Source organism: Pteropus alecto, unplaced genomic scaffold (assembly GCF_000325575.1).
Source record: "Pteropus alecto unplaced genomic scaffold, ASM32557v1 scaffold120, whole genome shotgun sequence".
Classification (NCBI taxonomy): Eukaryota; Metazoa; Chordata; class Mammalia; order Chiroptera; family Pteropodidae; genus Pteropus; species Pteropus alecto.
In genome coordinates, this window is record NW_006430061.1 from 639,412 (window position 1) to 659,285 (window position 19,874).

General features: G+C 31.5%; 1 protein-coding gene across 2 annotated transcripts in view; it reads right to left on the minus strand.

The window, feature by feature from the left end:
* NUCB2 (nucleobindin 2) overlaps nt 1-19,874 on the minus strand; it is a 46,661-nt gene that overhangs the window by 15,698 nt on the left and 11,089 nt on the right. For both annotated transcript variants that reach the window (XR_003046117.1, XM_025046350.1), the window contains exons 3-11: nt 16,803-16,946; nt 16,142-16,249; nt 12,623-12,749; nt 7,984-8,087; nt 5,512-5,697; nt 5,228-5,318; nt 4,594-4,652; nt 4,410-4,502; nt 3,298-3,387 (exon numbers count right to left, since the gene is read on the minus strand). Coding sequence is in view for 1 of the 2 variants with exons in the window: in XM_025046350.1 (XP_024902118.1) it covers nt 3,298-3,387; nt 4,410-4,502; nt 4,594-4,652; nt 5,228-5,318; nt 5,512-5,697; nt 7,984-8,087; nt 12,623-12,749; nt 16,142-16,249; nt 16,803-16,946 (1,002 nt within the window). In the remaining variant the exon portion in view is untranslated. The remainder of the gene's footprint in view (nt 1-3,297; nt 3,388-4,409; nt 4,503-4,593; nt 4,653-5,227; nt 5,319-5,511; nt 5,698-7,983; nt 8,088-12,622; nt 12,750-16,141; nt 16,250-16,802; nt 16,947-19,874) is intronic.

Genomic DNA, 19,874 nt, shown 5'->3' on the forward strand with positions numbered 1-19,874 from the left:
AGCAGGATTATTCACAGTGGCCAGCACATGGAAGCAACCAAAGTGTTCTACGATAGATGACTGACTAAAGAAGCTGTGGTACGTATATAGAATGGAATATTAATCAGCCATAAGAAAAGATGAAATGCTGCCATTTGTGACAACATGGATGGACCTCGAAATAATCATGCTAAGCAAAATAAGCCATACAGAAAAAGTTGAAAACCACATAATATCACTTATATGTGGGCTATAAACCTAAAAGCAACAAATGAACAGGACAAACAGACTTATGAACATGGACAATAGACTAGTGCTTACCAGAGGGTAGGAGGGACAGGGGAGGGGAGAGATAGAAGGGGTAAAAGGCGTCAAATATGTGGTGACAGAAAGAAATCTAACTATGGGAGGTGAACACACAGTGTAAATATATATATGCCTTACTGTTAAAATGTACAGCTGAAATTCTTGGATTTCATTAACCGATACCACCATAAAAATAAATAGTTAGTTAGACAGACAGACAGATAGATAGATAGATAGATAGATAGATAGATAGATAGATAAATAAATTTTTTTAAAAAAGAAAAAAAAAATCAACATTTGTTAAGATAAATAAATTTTTTTAAAAAAGAAAAAAAAATCACCATTTGTTAACAGTCACAGTAACAATTGATTCTGACCAGAATCATCAGTGGATGCTAAAACTAGTGGATAATGAGTCTCAAAGTATATCCTTAAAGATAAATTTTTAACAGAACACTCTCATATCTTATTAGTAGAAATTTAAATTAGTACAATTCTTTGAAAAGCACTTTTACAAAATATATCAACAGCCTTTAAAAATATTCCCTTGAACCTGGTAATGCTACATTGAGAATTTATCCTATAAAATAACCCTAAACACACACTAAAAAAAAACTTTATATAAAAATGTGTTTATAGCAGTACTTTTTTTTTTTTTGATGTCTGATCTTATTTATTCGTTACTCTTACAAAATCTCATTTTTGAATAGACTCAGACTTAGAGGTAGAAGCTCTCAGAGTGAAAAGTCTACATCTCTTGGCAATCTGCAGCACTTTTTAAAATAACAGTAAAACAGTAAAAGACTGACGATAACCTAAATGTCTAACCCTGAGAAAACAGTTAAGCACTGCATAGGTATTAAAATAATGCTTACAAATCGTATTTTTGTAAAAATTTCTGATATGATGTAGAGCGAATTTTTTTTTTTTTTAAAGCTGACTTCTGATTCTGGCATTATGGTAGATTTGACAAGATACTTTTTAAGTTACAAAAAATAAAATAGTAACTTTTCAGTGAGGAAATCTGGTAGACACCATCTTAACCAAATAAAATAAACATTGCCAGTTACAGGAATAACTGGCAGCATATGCCTCCTAAAACAAAGCATTTAGCATCACTTCAGTGACATTCCTACCAAAGGAGAAATCATAAGGAAACAGCAAACATGCTGGAATTGATGGATATTCTACAAAATAACTTGTCTGGACTCTTTAGAAATAGCAATGCCATGAGACAGAAAGATGCAGAAACTATTTCAGATTAAAGGAGATGAGAAAGACATCACATCTAAATTCAATGCATGATCTTGGGTTTTCTTTTGCTTTAAAACAATATCGAGAAAACCGATAAAAATATCAATAAAGTCTAGAGAACGGTATTGTGTATAGAAGATTGCTCATTTTACTGTGATTATGTAAAATAAATCCATGTTTCCAAGAAATATACATTCGAGTATTTAAGGTTGGAGCAGTATCGTGTACAATTTACTCTCAAATAATTATATATGTCATATATACATACACATACACTCAGATTAAAAAGAGAGAAAGAGAAAAAGAGGGATAGAAAGTAAATGTAGTGCAATGAGAAATCTAGGTAAAGGATATTTGGGAATTCCTTTTCTATTCTTATAACTTTTTTATAAATCTGAAATTATATCAAAATGAAAAAAGTATATGATTATCCATTAATCTAGTTCACCAGAAGCACTAAAGGGAATGCATGTTTAAATAATCTTAGAATTCTGTTTCAACAAAGTCCAGAAATATTTCAAATTTTAAACAAAAATTTATAACAAAAAAAAAAAGTTGATTTCTCAACTCAAACTAAGATGACCAACTGTCCCAATTTGCCCATGACTGTCTGGTTTTAGCACTGAAAAGTTTAACATCCTGGGAAACCCTTCAGGCTCAGGTAAGCTAGGACAGTTGGTCACTCTATCTCAAACTATTTTCTGGACAATTAAAAATCTAATTAAAATGTAATTTTTAAATTTTATATTCTATAGAAAAAAACAATGTTCTTTCTTCATTCTAGTTTGGTTGGTATCTCCCAATCATTCTTTTAAAGATGTGTATGCACTCATTTATACACAGTAAGCTATGGTATAAATTAATATACTTTTCGGTAGCAATTTGACAGATATATTTAGAAACTAAAAAATGTTCATAAACCTTGAGAATAGTTCTTTTTCTAGGAATTTTACGAAAATATCATAGATACCATAAATGGATGAACAAATAAATAGTTATAATAGTGTTACTTATTACAGTAAAAAAAAAAAAAAAAAAAGAAGTAGAATCGATCCAGAATGTCTACATCTGGAAGAATAGTTATATAAATTATGCTACAACCACACAATTGCAAGCTAAGTAGTCATTTTTTAAATCATGTTCTTGAGAAATGGCATTGCAAAATGTTCATGAAATATTGAAATGTTCATGAAATTTTAAAAAAACAGAATTTCACAAATATACAAAGCATTTATAGAGTATAAAGCCATTTAAAAAAATACATAGTTATGAATTTATGTCTATATGTAAATTAAAACGGGTGCACTATATGCTGTATGCTATATGTGCATATACTAAATATACAAACTATTCTAAATTGGCATAACAGAATGCACAATTTAAGTGTCTACCTCTGGATGGTAGAATTATGTGTATCTTCTCATTTATTCTTTAAATTTATCTAAATTTCTAATTTTCGAGAATGAACGTTATTTTAAACTTAGAAAAAGACATCTAATTATATGCAATGTGATTACACATGAGATCAATTACCAGAAGCTTTCCAAGAAATCAAGTTCATTTTTAAAGTGATACTTTATATGAAAAGCCAAAATGATAAGACTATACATGCAAACATAATGTGGAACTAAAGTTAAAAGTAGAATAGACTGATGTAGAATTTATTGAACCATACATCCTGTATTGAACCATACATCCTGTATTGAACCATACATCCTGTATTGAACCATACATCCTGCTTCAGGTGGGTTCTATTACCTCCCAGCTATCTGGCTCCAAGAATTCCTTTTTTTCTGTGGCTTTCAAAAACTCTTGTAGTGTCACCAAGCGGTCTTTGTTAGCATCAACCTGATTAAAGGAAAGTGTATACGTAAAATAAAATAACCCTAATATTATTTAAACACTAGAAACTGTCTTCTAATAGATGCTACTATATAAACATACAGCAATCAGAGCTAGCCAAACAAGGACTAAACAGAACACTCAACACTATACTAGAATCAGAAAATAGATACTTTACTCTTCTACATAATTAAAACTTGAAAATACAAACTTGAAATATCTAAACACCTGACACTCCCAAAGATCACCAAGTTTGAGTCTGCTAATCTGACTGGTTAGGCTGGTATTATTGTCTTCCTCCCTCACCACACCATGTATAATCCCTCTTGAAGCCAAGTGTTTGGGCAAGAAAAATAACCATTCCTGTAAGATGACTGTTTTAGCCAAGAGTAAAGGAGTTTAAGTACAAATGCTTTCAATATTTTCTCTTAAAAACAAACAACTAAGTAAATCAGAACTGAAGTTGACAACCTCTCCAAACCCTCCAATGGCTCTTATAGACTATGGCAAATTCAGTTACAAAAGTAAACTCTGTAATGGCCAAGGAAATTCATTTGATACTTGGGATGCTGGCAGTCAAAAGAAATCCCAATTCATCAATGTCAGGGGGAAATCACTGAGGCAAACAGTTAACCCATCTATGATGTCTCTATCAGAGTTTTCAGCTTAATAATGTGAACGAGAAATAACTATTTGATGTTATAAACCATTTAGGTATCGGGTTTTTGGATTTAGTGAAAACTGAAACAGACTTTTAAAATATCAAATTTTGGACTACATTATTTTTTACTCCTAAAAGAATGTTTTATAGCTGGCATGCAGTAGCATCTTAATCTTTTAAAATAGTTTAAAGTGGTTACAAAATAATTTTATTTATACTAAGGGAATCTACTAAATATTCTGCATCAAAAATGAAAAATCCAATTAAATACCTGTTCTGTATATTTATTACCTATTTTATGGTAAAATTTATTACAACAATTTGAATAATCCACAAAAATAACATATCTTAAATTTCTAAGACATACCTCATTCATTACATGTTCCCTCATTCTAAGCCTTTCTTCCTCCATTTCTACCATATCATCCTCTTCATTTTTGGGGTCATATACTTTCTCCAACTAAAAAGAAAAATTTTAAACCAACATAAAAGAAAGATAATAAAAGGAAAAAAGAGAGCAAAAACACTGAATTCTTAATGACCTCATTTACCTCTTTAGTAAATAGGGCTTCTAATTCCTGTTCATCCAGAAAGCCATCATTATTGACATCTAAAGTTACCAATGCAAAAAATTGATTTTAATGCCTTAGAAAATAATTAAAATGCAACTATATACAAATGGTTTGCAAAAGTAGTACTGACATGAAACATCAATATGCTACAGAAAATGGTCTCCTTTTTTTACGGAGCCTCAGATGAGTTCAACTGATAACAATTCACTACTTATTTATAATTCATCATAGTTTTTTTAGAAAAACATACCTTGAAAATTTTTTCCAAAAATATAAAGTAAAGCAATATGCCGTAAGAGTAAAAATAAAATAAATTTTAACATTATAGCATAAAGCTTTAATAGTCAAAGAAATAGTTCATTTTACAGAGAATCTTGTTATAAGTCACATGACTCAACAGTAAAAGCAGATATAAAGATACAACTACTAACCTAAAATATTTTATACTGCAGATCAGCAATAAAGACTATTATATTAGGCTAGAGAAAAACTCTAAACATTTACTATCAATAAGACTCAATAGCAGACCTTAGCAGAAATCAATTAAGAGTAAGGCAACTATAATTTTTCGAACGACAGATAAAAATATTAATATTTGTATCAGATTTGTTACCATGTAATTTGAAAAATGTCTTGGGGTCAAAGTCATTAGGATCCAATCCATCGGTCTCTTCCCATACCTCTTTTAGTTGATCTTTGCTTCCCTGTAAATCAATAAAAAAAAAATAAACCTCTCAGAAGATAATCTGTGGACATTATCAAAGTAACATATAAACTTGAGAAACTTTAGGGAATTAAGCATCAAGATTTAAATACTAATAACATGATAAAATTCTACTATCTGGTACAAAGAAGTATTTTCATCTAATCGTGGTTTCATAAAGTCATAATCCTTACTGGATGATTAACTTTGGGATGATTTTCATGCTTTTTCTTCATTTCTTCAAATTTAGATTCTTCTTCTTTTCTCTTTTCTTCACTCAGTGTTTTTAAATATTCTCTCCTTTCATGTTCCTTCATCATTTCATATTTTTTAAATTCTTCATGTCGAGTCTTATCATAGTGTTCCAGGTCACTTGTAGCCTATATTAAAATATTTAAATTAAATAAAAAGATGTGGTTGAAAAATATAAATAAAGCCATTCTTGTATTCTGCATATTTCCTAACAGAAAGTAGTACAGAAGGACCAAAAATACTGGACTCCTTTTTTTAAACTCTACCATTTTATTTTAGTCATAATTATTACCAGAAACGTAGGCATTCAAAGAACCTAAAAGTTTAGACGGTTCCTCATAAGCAAATAATCTACAAATTGATTTGAAAAAGAAGGAAGGGACTGTATCAAATTCATACAATATAAAAAACTAGATTGGTTTCTAAACACTTAATTAAATCTAATAGCACCAAAACAAGAACATCTAGTTTGATAACTCTGTACAGTACAATGTGAGAGGTGCATAAACTCCTATCTAAAATCCTTGAGACTAGATGTGTTTCCAACTTTTCTACCAACTATTTGACAAGGGAACCAAGAATTCTCAATGGAGAAAAGACAGTCTCTTCAATAAATGGTGCTGGGGAAACTGGATAGTCACATGTAAAAGAATGAAACTAAACCCCTGTCTTATACCACTCACAAAACTTAACTCAAAGTAGATTGAAGATTTAAATGTAAGACCTGAAAGCATAAAACCCTAGAAGAAAATATAGGGAAAAGGCTTCTTGACATGGGTCTTGGCAATGATTTTTTTAAAAATAATATACCTAAAGTACAGACAACAAAATAAAAAATAAGTGAGATTACATGAAATTAAAAAGCTTCTGCACAGCAAAAGAAACAATAAATAAAATGAAAAGACAACCTATGGAATGGGAGAAAATATCTGCAAATCATCTATCGAATAAAGGGCTAATATTTAAAATATATAAACACATAACTCAAGAGTGAAAAAACAAATAATCCAATTTAAAAACGAGCAAAAGAACGAACAGACATTTTTCCAAAGATATTCAAATGGCCGACAGGTATGTGAAAAGGTACTCGACATCACTAATCATTAGGAAAATGCAAATCAAAACCACAATGATATATTACCTCATACCCCTTAGAATGGCTATTTAAAAAAAAAAAAAAGATAAATGCTGGTGAGGATATGGCGAAAAGGGAACCCTCATGCACTGTTGGTGGGAATGTAAATTGGTGCAGCCACTATGAAAAACAGTGTAGAGGTTACTCAAACAATTAAAAATGTAACTACCATATGATCCAACAATTCTACCACTGGGTATATACCCAAAGGAAACAAAATTATTAATTATGTCAGAGAGACATGCACACCCACGTTCACTGCAACATTGTTTTCAAGAGCCAAGAGATGGAAACAACCTAAGTGTCCATTATCAGATGCATGGACAAAGAAAATGTGGTATGTGTGTATATATATAAAGTAAAATACTATTCAGCTATAAAAAAAAGGAAATCCTGCCATTTGTGCCAACACAGATGGACCCTTAAGGCATGTAATGCTAAGTGAAATAAGTCAGACAATGATAAATACTGTATGGTCTCACTTATACGTGGAATCCTAAAAAAAACAAAAACAAAAAAAACTAATCACAGAAAAACAAATAAAATTTATGATTACCAGAGGCAGAGGTGGGGGTGGGTGAAGGTGGTCATAAGGTACAAACTTCCAGTCATAAGATAAATAAATCCTGGGGATATAATATACAACACGATGACTCCAGCTAACAATACTGTATTGTATACTTGAAAGTTGCTAAAAGCGTAGATACTAAAAGAAGTTATCACAAGAAAAAATTTTTGTAACTATATGAGGTAATAGATGTTAACTAAACTTATTTTGGTAATTATTTTGCAATATATATGTATGTGAAGTCATTATGTTGTATACCTTAAACTTAAACAGTGTTGTATGTCAATTATATCTCCATAAAACTAGAAGCAAAAAAATAAAACAAAAAAGAATTTTCTAGATTTTAGAAAGGGAAAATGGTACATATACCACATTATAGAATATCCCTGTGGAGTTTATAATCAAAAAGATTAGTACTTCTTTAGCAAAATCTATGAATACTCACTAAGTAGAGTAAATAATAACTATAAATAGACAGGGTAGTTCAAGTCAGATTTTAGTTTTTAGTTTTTTGAATTTTGGAGTCGTGGGTAAGAGATTACAGACCTGTATGTTCAAATTCTTATGTATACTACAAAGGTTAAGCTGTCTCCCTCTAAATATATTCTAGAAAGTATATAAAAGTTATATTTCCACTTCATTGAATTTACTTGTCAAATTACAAAACCTCAAAGGCACAACAAAGACAGTATTTTTTGGAATTATTCTCACCGCTTTGATTAGCATATCTAAATCCATAGATTCGAACTTGTCAGGATTCATGTGGTTTAGGTGATCAAACTGTTTTAGAAGAGCATGATGGTCTATGCCTGTATCTGAAAGAAAATGAGAAAACTATAAATGATAAATTACGAGAAGCTAGAAAAATTAATATCAATAATATATAAGAATAAGCATTCATATTTAATCCTATAGGATTTTATAATACAAAGTTTTAGATCAAGGGTTCATATTTCCTTTTAGAATACTGTACATATTATTCTAGACAAAGATAATGTCCTTGAATTTAGAATGAAATACAATTTAATATGTACATTTTAATGTTATTTCTAGAAAGACTAGTTATCTATCAGTATAATTAATGGCAAAGACTTTTTGTCATAAAACTACCAAATTCCCTACTTTTCACTAGATAAATTCTAATATACTGCCCTCATCAAAGGTCTAAGTAGAATTTCTAAAAAGAATTGCTCTAAAATTTATATGAAAGAATTCTTTGTATGCCGCTCCTATAAATATTTTAGACAATAAAAGTCTAATTCAGGTAAATTCATTTGAATAAAGACTTATTTTTAAAGAAACATCAATTGTTTTTCTTTGTAAAAAATTTTTTTAAAAAACAAGCTACAGCTGTATATTGTAGTTGATTGGATGGAGTGATTCTGGACTGTCAGTTGTATTATAGAAGTGAATGTAGATATGTGTGTTGATTTGTTAGAAGTCAGGATTTACATATATAAGCATGTACATTTCATGTGTATATACATGTGTGCACATAAGTACTTTTACATATATATACATAATGTGTTTGCATGTATATGTGTATAGACATGCATGTATTTCCTACCTCTGACTGATGAAAATGCCAGGAAGAAAATATATTCCAGAAGCAATGAGCACAGCTAGTGCCTGCCCTTGGTCTGTAATATCATTTCCCACTAAAAAGAACCAGAAATGCTCAGAGAAATGGCTGGTTCCAGGACTAGGCAAGGTAGGTGCAAGATGAGCCTGAAACATTTTGTTACATCAGAAAGTAAGAAGCTGCTAAATTTAGTTCAACTAAGCTTTCACTGAATTGTTAGTATGGCACTGTACTACGAGTTTTACTTATGAAGAAAATATTTGTTATAAGGCTTGACCTAAAGGATATAGCAAGACAGTGAAATATATGAAAAGATGCTTAACCTCAAAATAAAAAGAAAATATATATATATTAAAACTTCACTAGTATGCCATTTAACAGCATGGCAAAACTTCTAAAGTTTGAAGATACATATATACATACTCACAGCAAGGCTGTGAGAAATTATTGCTAGAGGGAATGCATATTGATATGGCCTCTATGGAGGTGGAAATATCTATCAAAATTACAAATAATCTTTTGCTTTAACAATTTCACTGTGGGGAACTTTCCCTAAAAACAGGTAGTCTTCTACAGATAAACAGTGATATATGTACAAGAGTGTTCACTAGAAATAACCCAAATGTCCATCAACAGGGGCCTGGTTAAATAAATTATGGTATCTCCATATAATGGAAATCTATGCAGCTGTTAAAAAAAAGAATGACGATGGTCCCTATGTACTAATACAGAAAGATTGTTAAAAGAAAAGTACAAGTCAAAAAATGTGTATTGTATACTATCTTTTATCTAAAAAGAGAGGGAAATAAGAACTTTTATTTGTATTTGCCTATACATGATAATAAAGAAATTCAGGAAGGATGGTGTTAAAGGACAGTGGATGGTGGGAACTGGCAGAGTACAAAAATATAAGGAAGTTTTTTGCTATATAGCTTCTTAAACTTTCTGGGTTTAAACCATGTGAATGTATTGCTATTTTAAAAGCTACAGCCCCCTACCCAATTAAAACCCTTTAAACTTCTTCAGATTATCAGAAATTTCAACATAAATTCTGAATCAATGAGAAAATATTCATAAGTTTTCTAAGCATAACAGATTGCTTTCTTTACATAATGAAATTCAGTCTCTATCTTGGAATAAAGAAAATATTGCCAAGATTAAGGAAATGGAGGTGGTCTAAGGGGAAAGAAATCTCAAAACATCTTAGGCTTGGCTTCAAGGACAGAATTATTTTGTGTGTCTGGCCAACTGAAGTAGTAAGAGCTCAATTTATCTCTTATTGATATCCTTAATTTCAGGATTATGAATATTGGTACTTGTTTTCTAAGGGAATTTAATGCTCTACATAGCATTTCTCTGATATAATCCATTGAGCAGAGATACATGTTTAAAATGCAGATTTTAAATCAGAATATCTGGAGGTGAGAGCTAGTAATCTGCATTTTTAACTAGATTCCCCAGGTGGTTCTCATGCAATCTGAAGTTTAAGAACTATTCTACCAAGGGTAAATGTTCAGATTCTATTAATGACAAGGCACCATGCAAATAACCAACCTATGGAGGCAAGTCACAAGGACATAGGAGCCAGCCTGACGGGTCTTCCATCTGCCAAATATGGTCCCTTGATTCTGATTCACTATTAGAATACCCATTCCAAGATAATAAAGTAATTCACCTATGTTGTCACCTAATGCTTTCATGGTATTATTTTCTCCACTTAAGTCTTTGATTTATTTGAACTTATCCTGATGTATACAAGATGTAGAACTGTATCTTTTTTCAAATGGCTACCCAATTGTACCAACATTATTATTTTTTAATCTATTGTTATCCCACTAAAAATAAGATACCACCTTTGATTCAAATTAAATTCTATGTGTATTTAATTTTACTTCTGGAATTTCCATTCTGTTCCACTGAACTTTCTACTTATATGCCAAAAACATACAGTTTTAATAACTGAGACTTAGTGATATATTTTAATATTTAATATATCTAGTCCTTTATAGGTCTTTTTTGGATGTATGTAGCTTTTCTTGCTCGTTTCTTTTCTCATCTAAACTTTAAAATTAACTTGGCTAGTACCAGGAAAAAAGTACTCCTCCAGGACTATTTTACATTTTTTGTCTATAAGTCTTCCACATTTCTTTATGTTTACATGGGTATTTTACCTTTGTTGGTATTGTAAATGGAGTCTTTTCTTCCATTATATCTTCTAACTAGCTGTTGTTTGCACATATGAGAAATATTGATTTCTCCAAATTGTTTACCTTGATAAATTTTCCTGTTGTTTATATTGTTTTTCAGACAATAACTTTGGGTTTTCCAAGTATATAATTATATCATCTGCAAACAGAGATGGTTTTATCACCTCCTTTCCAACTACTTCACTTCTGATTTTTTCATTTGTATGATTTTGGCTAGTACTTCCAGTGAAATGTTAATTAGTAGAGGTAATAGTAGTCACTAGTTGTCTTGTTTCTGATTTTAGTTACAATTCATCCCTGTATTTCCCCACTAAGTATGATGTGGCTCAGTTAAACATATCTGATCATGTATAGAAATATCTATTGATTACTATTTTATTACTTTTTTAAATTAAGAAGGGATGTTAAATTTTATCAACTATCTTTCTGTATATATGGAGATAAGCCTATGAATTATAAGATTACTTTCTTTACCAAATCCTCACATTTAAAAAAATCTACTTCAGAGCTATTTAATCTTCTCATGGTCTAAAATTAAAAGAATATGGGAGAATGAATAGGCAGAGCACAGAGGATTTTCAGGGCAGTGAAATTACTCTGTATGATGCTATCATAGTAAATACATGCCATTGTAAATTTGTCCAAATGTGTAGGATGTATAACACCAAGAGTGAACTCTAATGTAAAATATGGACTTTGGGTGATTATGATGTGTCAGTGTAGGTTCATCATTTGTAACAAATGTACACTCTGGTAACAGATGTTAGTAATAGGGGAAGCTATGCATGTTTGAGAGCAAGGGGGAAATAGGAAATCTCTGTACCTTCCCCTCAATTCTTCTGTGAACTGTATCTTGCTCTAAAATATTAAGTCTTAATTAAAAAAAAAAATACAAGCTTCAAAGATTTATTCCAGTTTATCATTTGTCCTTTGACTTCATGATTTCCTTTGTCACACTCAAATATTTTTCCCTTATTTCTAGTCATATGATGGATTATAGTATTAGATTTTCTAATATTAAGTCAACCTTGCACTCCTGAAATAAATCCACCTATGATATAGAATTCTTTTGACATACAATAATTTTGGTTTTGACAACAATACATTATAAGAGTGTGGAAGCTTTCCTTCTTTTTCTGTGCTCTGGAACAGTTTAAATAGCATTGACAATCTGCTCTTTAATGGTTTGATAGAATTCCCTTTGACACTGTCCTGGTGTTTTTTGTGGAGCTAGCTCTCTGACGGTTTTTCTATTTCATCTATGGAATTTCTCCATCTGCTATCTTTTGATTTGCTTTGGTGTTACTTTTCCTCTTTTAATTCAGTGGCTTAATTCATTACTTTTCATTCTTCTTTTTTATTGATGTAATGAAGGCTAATCATTATGATTTTTTGAATGATGCGAATGTATTACCTATTCGAAAAATTAAATTCTAAAAATTAAGAAAAGCCAAATCAATACTAACATTAAATTTTGACTAGAAGAACATGGCACGTGCTAACTCAAACTGACCTCAACAACCAAATATTGAAATTTTTCTACCTTTTATTTCGTACTTACCTTGAAGGGAATCCAATTTAGCTTTAATTAGCATTCTTAACCTTCCTACTTCTTGCCTTTTCAATTCATCTAGTTTTGTCCTCACATGGTGACTTACTAAATCCAGCTCTTTGCTTAGCTTCCCACTCTGTTGACAAAAGAGTAAGTAACTTTACTAATTACATTGCATTTTTAGAACAGATACATATATTAAAAATAGGGTTATAACAAAACAGTGATAGATACTCTTGACTAATTCAGATAAATTTGATATTACAAAAGCATTTCTCTTAGAAAGTTCTCAATATGTAACTCTAAAATCAAGATGTCTAAAAGGAGTGAAAAAAGCCTAATTAAAGGACAAAGGAGAAATTCAAAAAGTAACGTGAATTGTAAAATGGCACAGCCATTTGAGAAAACAATTTGGCAGTTCCTCAAACACAGAGTTACCATATGACCCAGCAATTCCATTTCTAAGTATATACCTAAAGAATTGAGAGAAATTCTCACATAAAAACTTATGCATGAGTGTTCACAGTGGCATTATTCATATTAGCCCCAAAAGTAGAAATAACCCAAATGTCTATACAATGGAATATTACTCAGCTATAAAAAGTAATGAGTGTCCTAATATATGCTATAACATGATGAACCTTGAAAATTTATGTTTTCATTCATTATGCCAAGTCAAAGATGACAGACATAAAAGGCCATATATTACATGATTCCATTCATATGAATTGTCCTGAATAGACAAATCCATAGAGATAGAAAGTAGATTAATGGTTGCAAGGGGCTGGGGAGAGGAAGAAATAAAGAATGATTGCTTAATGGGTACAGGGTTTCTTTTGGGGACAAATGAAATTGTTCTAAAATTAGATAGTGGTGATGGTTACATGATTCTGTGGATAAACTAAAAACCACTGAATTGTATATTTTAAAGGGGCAAATTTTATAGTGTGTGAATTAAATTTCAATAAAGTTATTTTTTAAAGTAACTTCGCTTTAGTCATCCTATATATAAATAACTTTTCAAAATTCATCTTTTTTAGGTTTTCTCTTTTGACTACTTTTTTCATCAATAAGTAATTAGATATATGTTCCAAAATTTAAGAAACAAAATAGCTGGTAGTTTACTTTCTCTTGTTTATAAACATGTTTGCAATCACAAACTGCAAGCCTTGCTAGCGATCAGGCAGACAAACCTTTTAGGACTGAGTCAGTGGGGCCCACTGAGGAAGGCAAGGAAAAGAAACCCCAACGAAAGAATGTTCAGAGAAGGAGAAAGAGAACAAGGAGCATATGCTGTTATAGAAGCAAAAAGAGTTTTTTCTGTTCAAAGAGAGAACAGTCATTATTATTACATAAAACAATGGTTCTCAAAGTTTGGTCTCCGAATGGAAATATTTGTGTCACCTGAGAACTTCAGAAATACAAGCCCTAGACTTACTGAATCAGAAAGTCTGAAGGTCGGGTCCAGAAATCTGTGTTTTAACAAGCCCTAAAATCTGAGAACCATTGAGCTAAAATAAAAGAGTTCAATAAGAAAAGGAATGAAAAGTGTTTGCGGGATTTGACAATTAAGAAGTCACTGACAACCCTTCACAAAAAAGTACACTTAGTGAAGTGGTGCAAGCAAAGCCATCTTTCCAGTTAGCAGTGTTTGGGAGGTGAAGAGATGTAGTATGATTCCCCTTTCAACATGCTTGTGGAAAAAAGAAAGGATAAATTCTAACTTTTCTTCTCCAGTTTTTCCTGAGACAAGAGTCTTTGCTAAGCTATTTGTAATAATTCTATTGGCCTGGGTTTTATTGTTTATTTTTACTCATTTCTTTTTCCTTGAATAACTGTTAACTTACTTTATTTTGTCCCTCCCCACTCTCCAACAAGTAATAGGAATTGACTGTGAAAGGAAGACAGTTATAAAAGTATTCCCTATACCAAACCAGGAAGCTTGTTGTCTTCTTTTCCCTGATTATCGCTATTATCCACATTTTATGTGACCCCCAAACAAAGCTCTTAATCCTAATTTAAATAGGTAAGAGATATTGAAAGTTCTACTTTAAATATCATTCACCCCAGGAAATTAATTCCACAGATCAAAGTAATTCTTCAAAGGAAACACATGATTGTTCTAAAGGCAATTCAGGGGAATTACTAGCATAATGCTTTCCCCCCAGAACAGTTCATAGCCTCCAAGAGGAGAGCTGTGAACTAAGAGGCACACACAGGCATTAATGGTTGCCACAACATGATGCGGCTCAGTCTTGCAAAGGCCCCGGAGCACAGACAGAGACAAAAAGAAGAAGGATGTTTGACCAAGAAAAGTTCTTTCAGAGTTCTCTAATTCTGATTCCAGAAACAGGTGAGATTTTTTTTAGGAAAGTTAAAAAGAAACAAAATAACATAAGCAAACAAAACTATCTTGAGAGGTATAACTTAAAGTTTAAAATTAAATGATTGGATTTTTTTTTTTTACTGCTGACTCTAAGGTAAACCCAACTAAACTGATTCATTGCCCTTAAAGGATGCTAAGTGATATAAGTCAGACATAAAAAGTTAAGAACCATATGATTTCACTTATATGTGGGATATAAAACTGATAGCAACAAACGAACAAGACAGAGACTCATGGACAGGGACAGTAGTTTAGTGGTAAGTGGGAAAGGGAGGAGGTAGATAAGGGTAAGGGAGGTCAAATATGTGGCGACAGAAGAAAATTTAACTTTGCGTGGTGAATGCACAATGAAATATATATATGACCTATTATTGAATTGTACACTTGAAACCTATATAATTTTATTAACCAATGTCACCCCATAAATTTAATTTAAAAAAATAATCTCTTGTGTCAGAACTTTACAACTCTTTTTTTTTTTTATTATGAGTACTAAGGAGATGTCTAGGGCTAGGATTATATCTAATAGGGTCCTTAGGAAGGAGGCAAATAGTTAAAGCTTTCCATAAGATATGGCCCATTACCTCTTCTATGAATCTGAACCTGATTAAAAGAGAACAAAACCTATTCTAACCCTTTGGATAGCTTCCTACTGTCCTCACATCATGATCCGAGCCCCTTAACATGATGTTCAAGGCCTTCTGCCCTCTAGCCCATGACTCTTTCCAAATTCATCTTTTAGCCAATCATGGCCTTCACGTCCCAGACTAGATTCCAGCAACAGTTCCTATCTCTAGTGTCTGGTATATCTACTGTCTCTGTAACCTTGTACCTTGGCCTAGGATGCCTCCCAGTCTGTTTCCTTTTCTCAGACACATCTTTAAGCACTGGCATAATATCCACCAAAAATGACTTCCCACCTTCCCCCACTGCTTCATACTGAATTATGTGTCCATCCTCTGTATATCCAAAATATATTATATACTCATCATATATTCATCCTAATAATCGTTTTCTGGATATTATTCTCCCTTGAGAGTTCTTTAAGGGCTGGAAGTGAATTTCATCTGTGTATCCCCAGTACTTAGCTCAGTGTGTGACATGTTCAAATATTTGTTAAATAATTATTTAATTACATTTACCTTTATTTCCTCTATGTCTGCTTTCTGGAGCTTTTCTCTGAAATGATTATCTGTTTCCAGCACATCAATTACTTGCTTGAGATATTCATCATAATAAAGTCCAGTATCCTTCAAATTAAGAAACAAACAATAATGCTTCTAAAAGTTTTTCCTTCCCTGCATCTAAAGATCTCAATTCTAAAGAAAGAAAAAAAAGGAAAAGAAATGTCTAACAAAATGGCATTGAGACACATCTACTTTGATAGTTTAGACAAAGTAAAAAGCTCAAATGAAGAGTTTCAGAAGTCATGTTTTACTGTTACATAAAGGTAGATTTTCTGCACAGCTTAAACAATGAAAACTTTAATAATATTGCTTTTACCCCATTGTTACCTGTCTCTCCTCATTGCTGTCTGTCTCCCCTTTGAATATAATACAATGTTTTCTTGGCTGGTCAGCTCTACATTGGAAATGTATTATGATAAATTCTTCTATGTAATATCTAATATACTAACTACATTAAATAAACATTGGCTACTATTAAACAACATATGCTTATCCAATACTCTTTTCGATGCTATTTCAGAAATAGTTTCTAAACGTCCAGTTTTGTAACTAATAAATATTAGCAATAATTTAGCTAAGGTTCTTCCCACAAAGTTATCTTTATCGTTTCACTTACTGGTGGTTCTATCTTTGCACTGTCCACAGGCTGAGCATTTTTTACTTTTGTCTTGTCTATGTCTATAGGCACAGCTTCAAGAACAATAAGTAGACATAAAACCAAGAGAAAACAATATTGTAGTAGAATGGTCCTCCACCTCATCTGAAATAGATATAATTATAGTAAGGTCCTGTATAGATGTTTTCACACTATATGTACATGCATTCCCAAGCCACATTAATAATATATGCAATTTCATGAAATTGATATAACAAAAGAATTGTAGGAAATGTATTAAAAACAGATTATAACATAAAAACTAATGCTTAAGACAGATCACCAAAGAAAATCAGGGAAAAAATGCTTTTCGGCTAAAATTAAAAAGACAAGGAAACAAACTTTTAAAGTTTATATAGTATAAGAAAACATTTGGTAAATTATAAAAGCTTCAAATAAAGATGGCAATGAGAGACTCAAAATTTTTAAAAATAAATAGCCCAAATTTAAGAAAGGGAGATGTAAGGAAAAACTACATATTTTTTCTAAATTAAAACATTAGAGAGCCAAAATTATTTCTAGATATGATATTTAATTAGCTTCAACCTAATTTTGAAAATAAGGTGCTCTATGAACATAAGTTGATTAAAAGAGATGAATAACTGGTTACAAATATGCTCTTAACCTTATTAAACATTATTTTATCATAGCCAATGATCATTTGCCAAAATTCACTTTGGTCAATAATTTTTCAAATAAATAGGTCAATAAAATATCAAGCAGGATATAACAAGGTTGAAACAAACAAGGAGCAACTACTTCTGGTCCCACAATATGATTCAAATTTTGCTTATTCAAACAGTTTCCACTCCATAAGGATCTTAGCTCCGGAGGATCTACTAAAGAATTAAAATGAATAGAAACCTCATATTTAATTGATTTTATACATATAGACTCATGTTAGGGTTCAAGTTAAGAATAATGATCTAACTATCATTCTGGGAAATGCATTAACTCAGTCTCAAAATCTTAGATGGCCATGGATTTTTTTTTTTAAATAACATGTCTTTATCCACAGAACACAATTTGGAAAAGAGTACATTATCTCATTTTCACCACAACCCTAGGTAGTATATAGGGCAGTGACTCATTTTACGATGAAGAAATTTTTAATTAAAATGATTCATTCACAGAGCACTTTCAAAATTACTAGAACTTACATTTTAGTGCTATTTCTAGTATATCAAATTTTTAACATCTTTCTTGAGGTACAATTCACATAAAATTCACCCATTTAAGATATGAGATGTGTTTTTTCTGTTAAGATGTTTCTCAAACTTCAGTTTTCAAACCTTAAGAATCAAATCACCTGAGAGCTTGTCCAAAATGCATATTCTCTGGCGGCACCCAAGACAGCTCCAATCAGAATCTCTGGGATGTGGCCCAGAAATCTGTTTTAATAAACTTTCCAGGTAAGACCTACCTATGTATGCTCAAGGCCAAGAGTCACTCTTCTCTAGGACACTAGTTCCTCAACATGATGGTTGTCGAGTAAATGTTTTTTCATGATGAAATATATGGAAGCCATTGGCTCAGTGAAGATAAATAGGTTTTCATTTTTGCAAGACTTTCAGAACTTATGATGGGCACTATGCATTATGAATCTCTAAAGAAGGATGGTTTCTCCATAGAATGTCTTTCCACCGTGAATTCCTACAATTCCTCTTCTCACAATTATTTTTTATGGTAACAAAAGTTTATTTCTCATTCATGTTTCATGCCCACTGCAGGTATATTTTGTTTTTTTTCTGAGATATAATTCACATGCCATAAAACTTACCCTTTTAAATTACACAGTTCAGTGGTTTTTAGTGTATAATTACTACTACCCAATTAGAACATTTTCATCACACTGAAAAGGAACCACATATCCATTAGCAATCATTCCCCACTCTCCCATTCTCTCAGCCCCTGGTAAACATTAACCTACTTTTAGTGTGTATAGCTTTACTTATTCTGGACATTTCATAAAAATGGAATCATATAATATGTGGCCTTTTATATCTGGCTTTCTTTTCACTTAGCATTATGTTCTCAAGATTCAACCATGTTGCAACATGAATCAATATCTCATTTTTTTCTTACAGCTGAATAAGATACTCCATTGTATGGATATACCACATTTTATTTATCAATTCATCAATTGATGGACATTTGGATTGTTTCTACTTCTGGCTCGTATAAATAATGCTACTACGAACATTTGGGTTCAAGTTATTGGTTAACATGTTTTCAGTTCTTTTGGTTACATACCTATGAATAGAATTGCTGGGTCAATTTGGTAACTCCATGTTTAACATTTTGAGGAACTGCCACACTGTTTTCCATAGCAGCAGAACCACCAGCAATATATAAGGGTTCCAATTTCTCCACATCCTCACCCACATGTGTTATTGTCTATCTTTTTTATTATAGCCAACCTACTGGGTGTGAAGTGATATCTCATTGTGATTTTGATTCTCATTTTATTGGCTAATGATGTTGAATATCTTTTCACATATTTATTAGCTACACCTTTTACCTTTTTTAAAAAAATTAATTTAAAAGTATCATTGAGTTAGTTGTTTTCTAAAAAAAAAAAAACAAACTCTGAATAGAAACTTTTGTTTACCTTTGCAAGTCCCATGTGCCACTGTAAACAGACTGGCCAGATGACCATTAAAAAGGATAATAGTTTAAAGTGTAATCATTGTTGAAAAGCTCAAATTAAGACTTAAACTGCTCAAATCAATTTTAATGTCTTCTACACACATTTCTGGAGCTTAATTGTGTCTCCATGGTTCCTAATATATGAATAATTGTAAAAATGTTTGATTCAGGAACCCAGGCTTGCCCAGAAAAAAAATATTTGAATAGTCTTCTTATGATATGCACACATAAAGTCAACTCATTTATGTACCTCTGTAACTTCATTCTGAAGACCTCAACAGGAACTGTGACTATCCCTTAATATGAGCTACCCAAAGTTTAAAAGAATCTTTCACATAGACTCCTCCCCTCCAACCCGCATTATCTCCAATGTCCCTTAGGCCC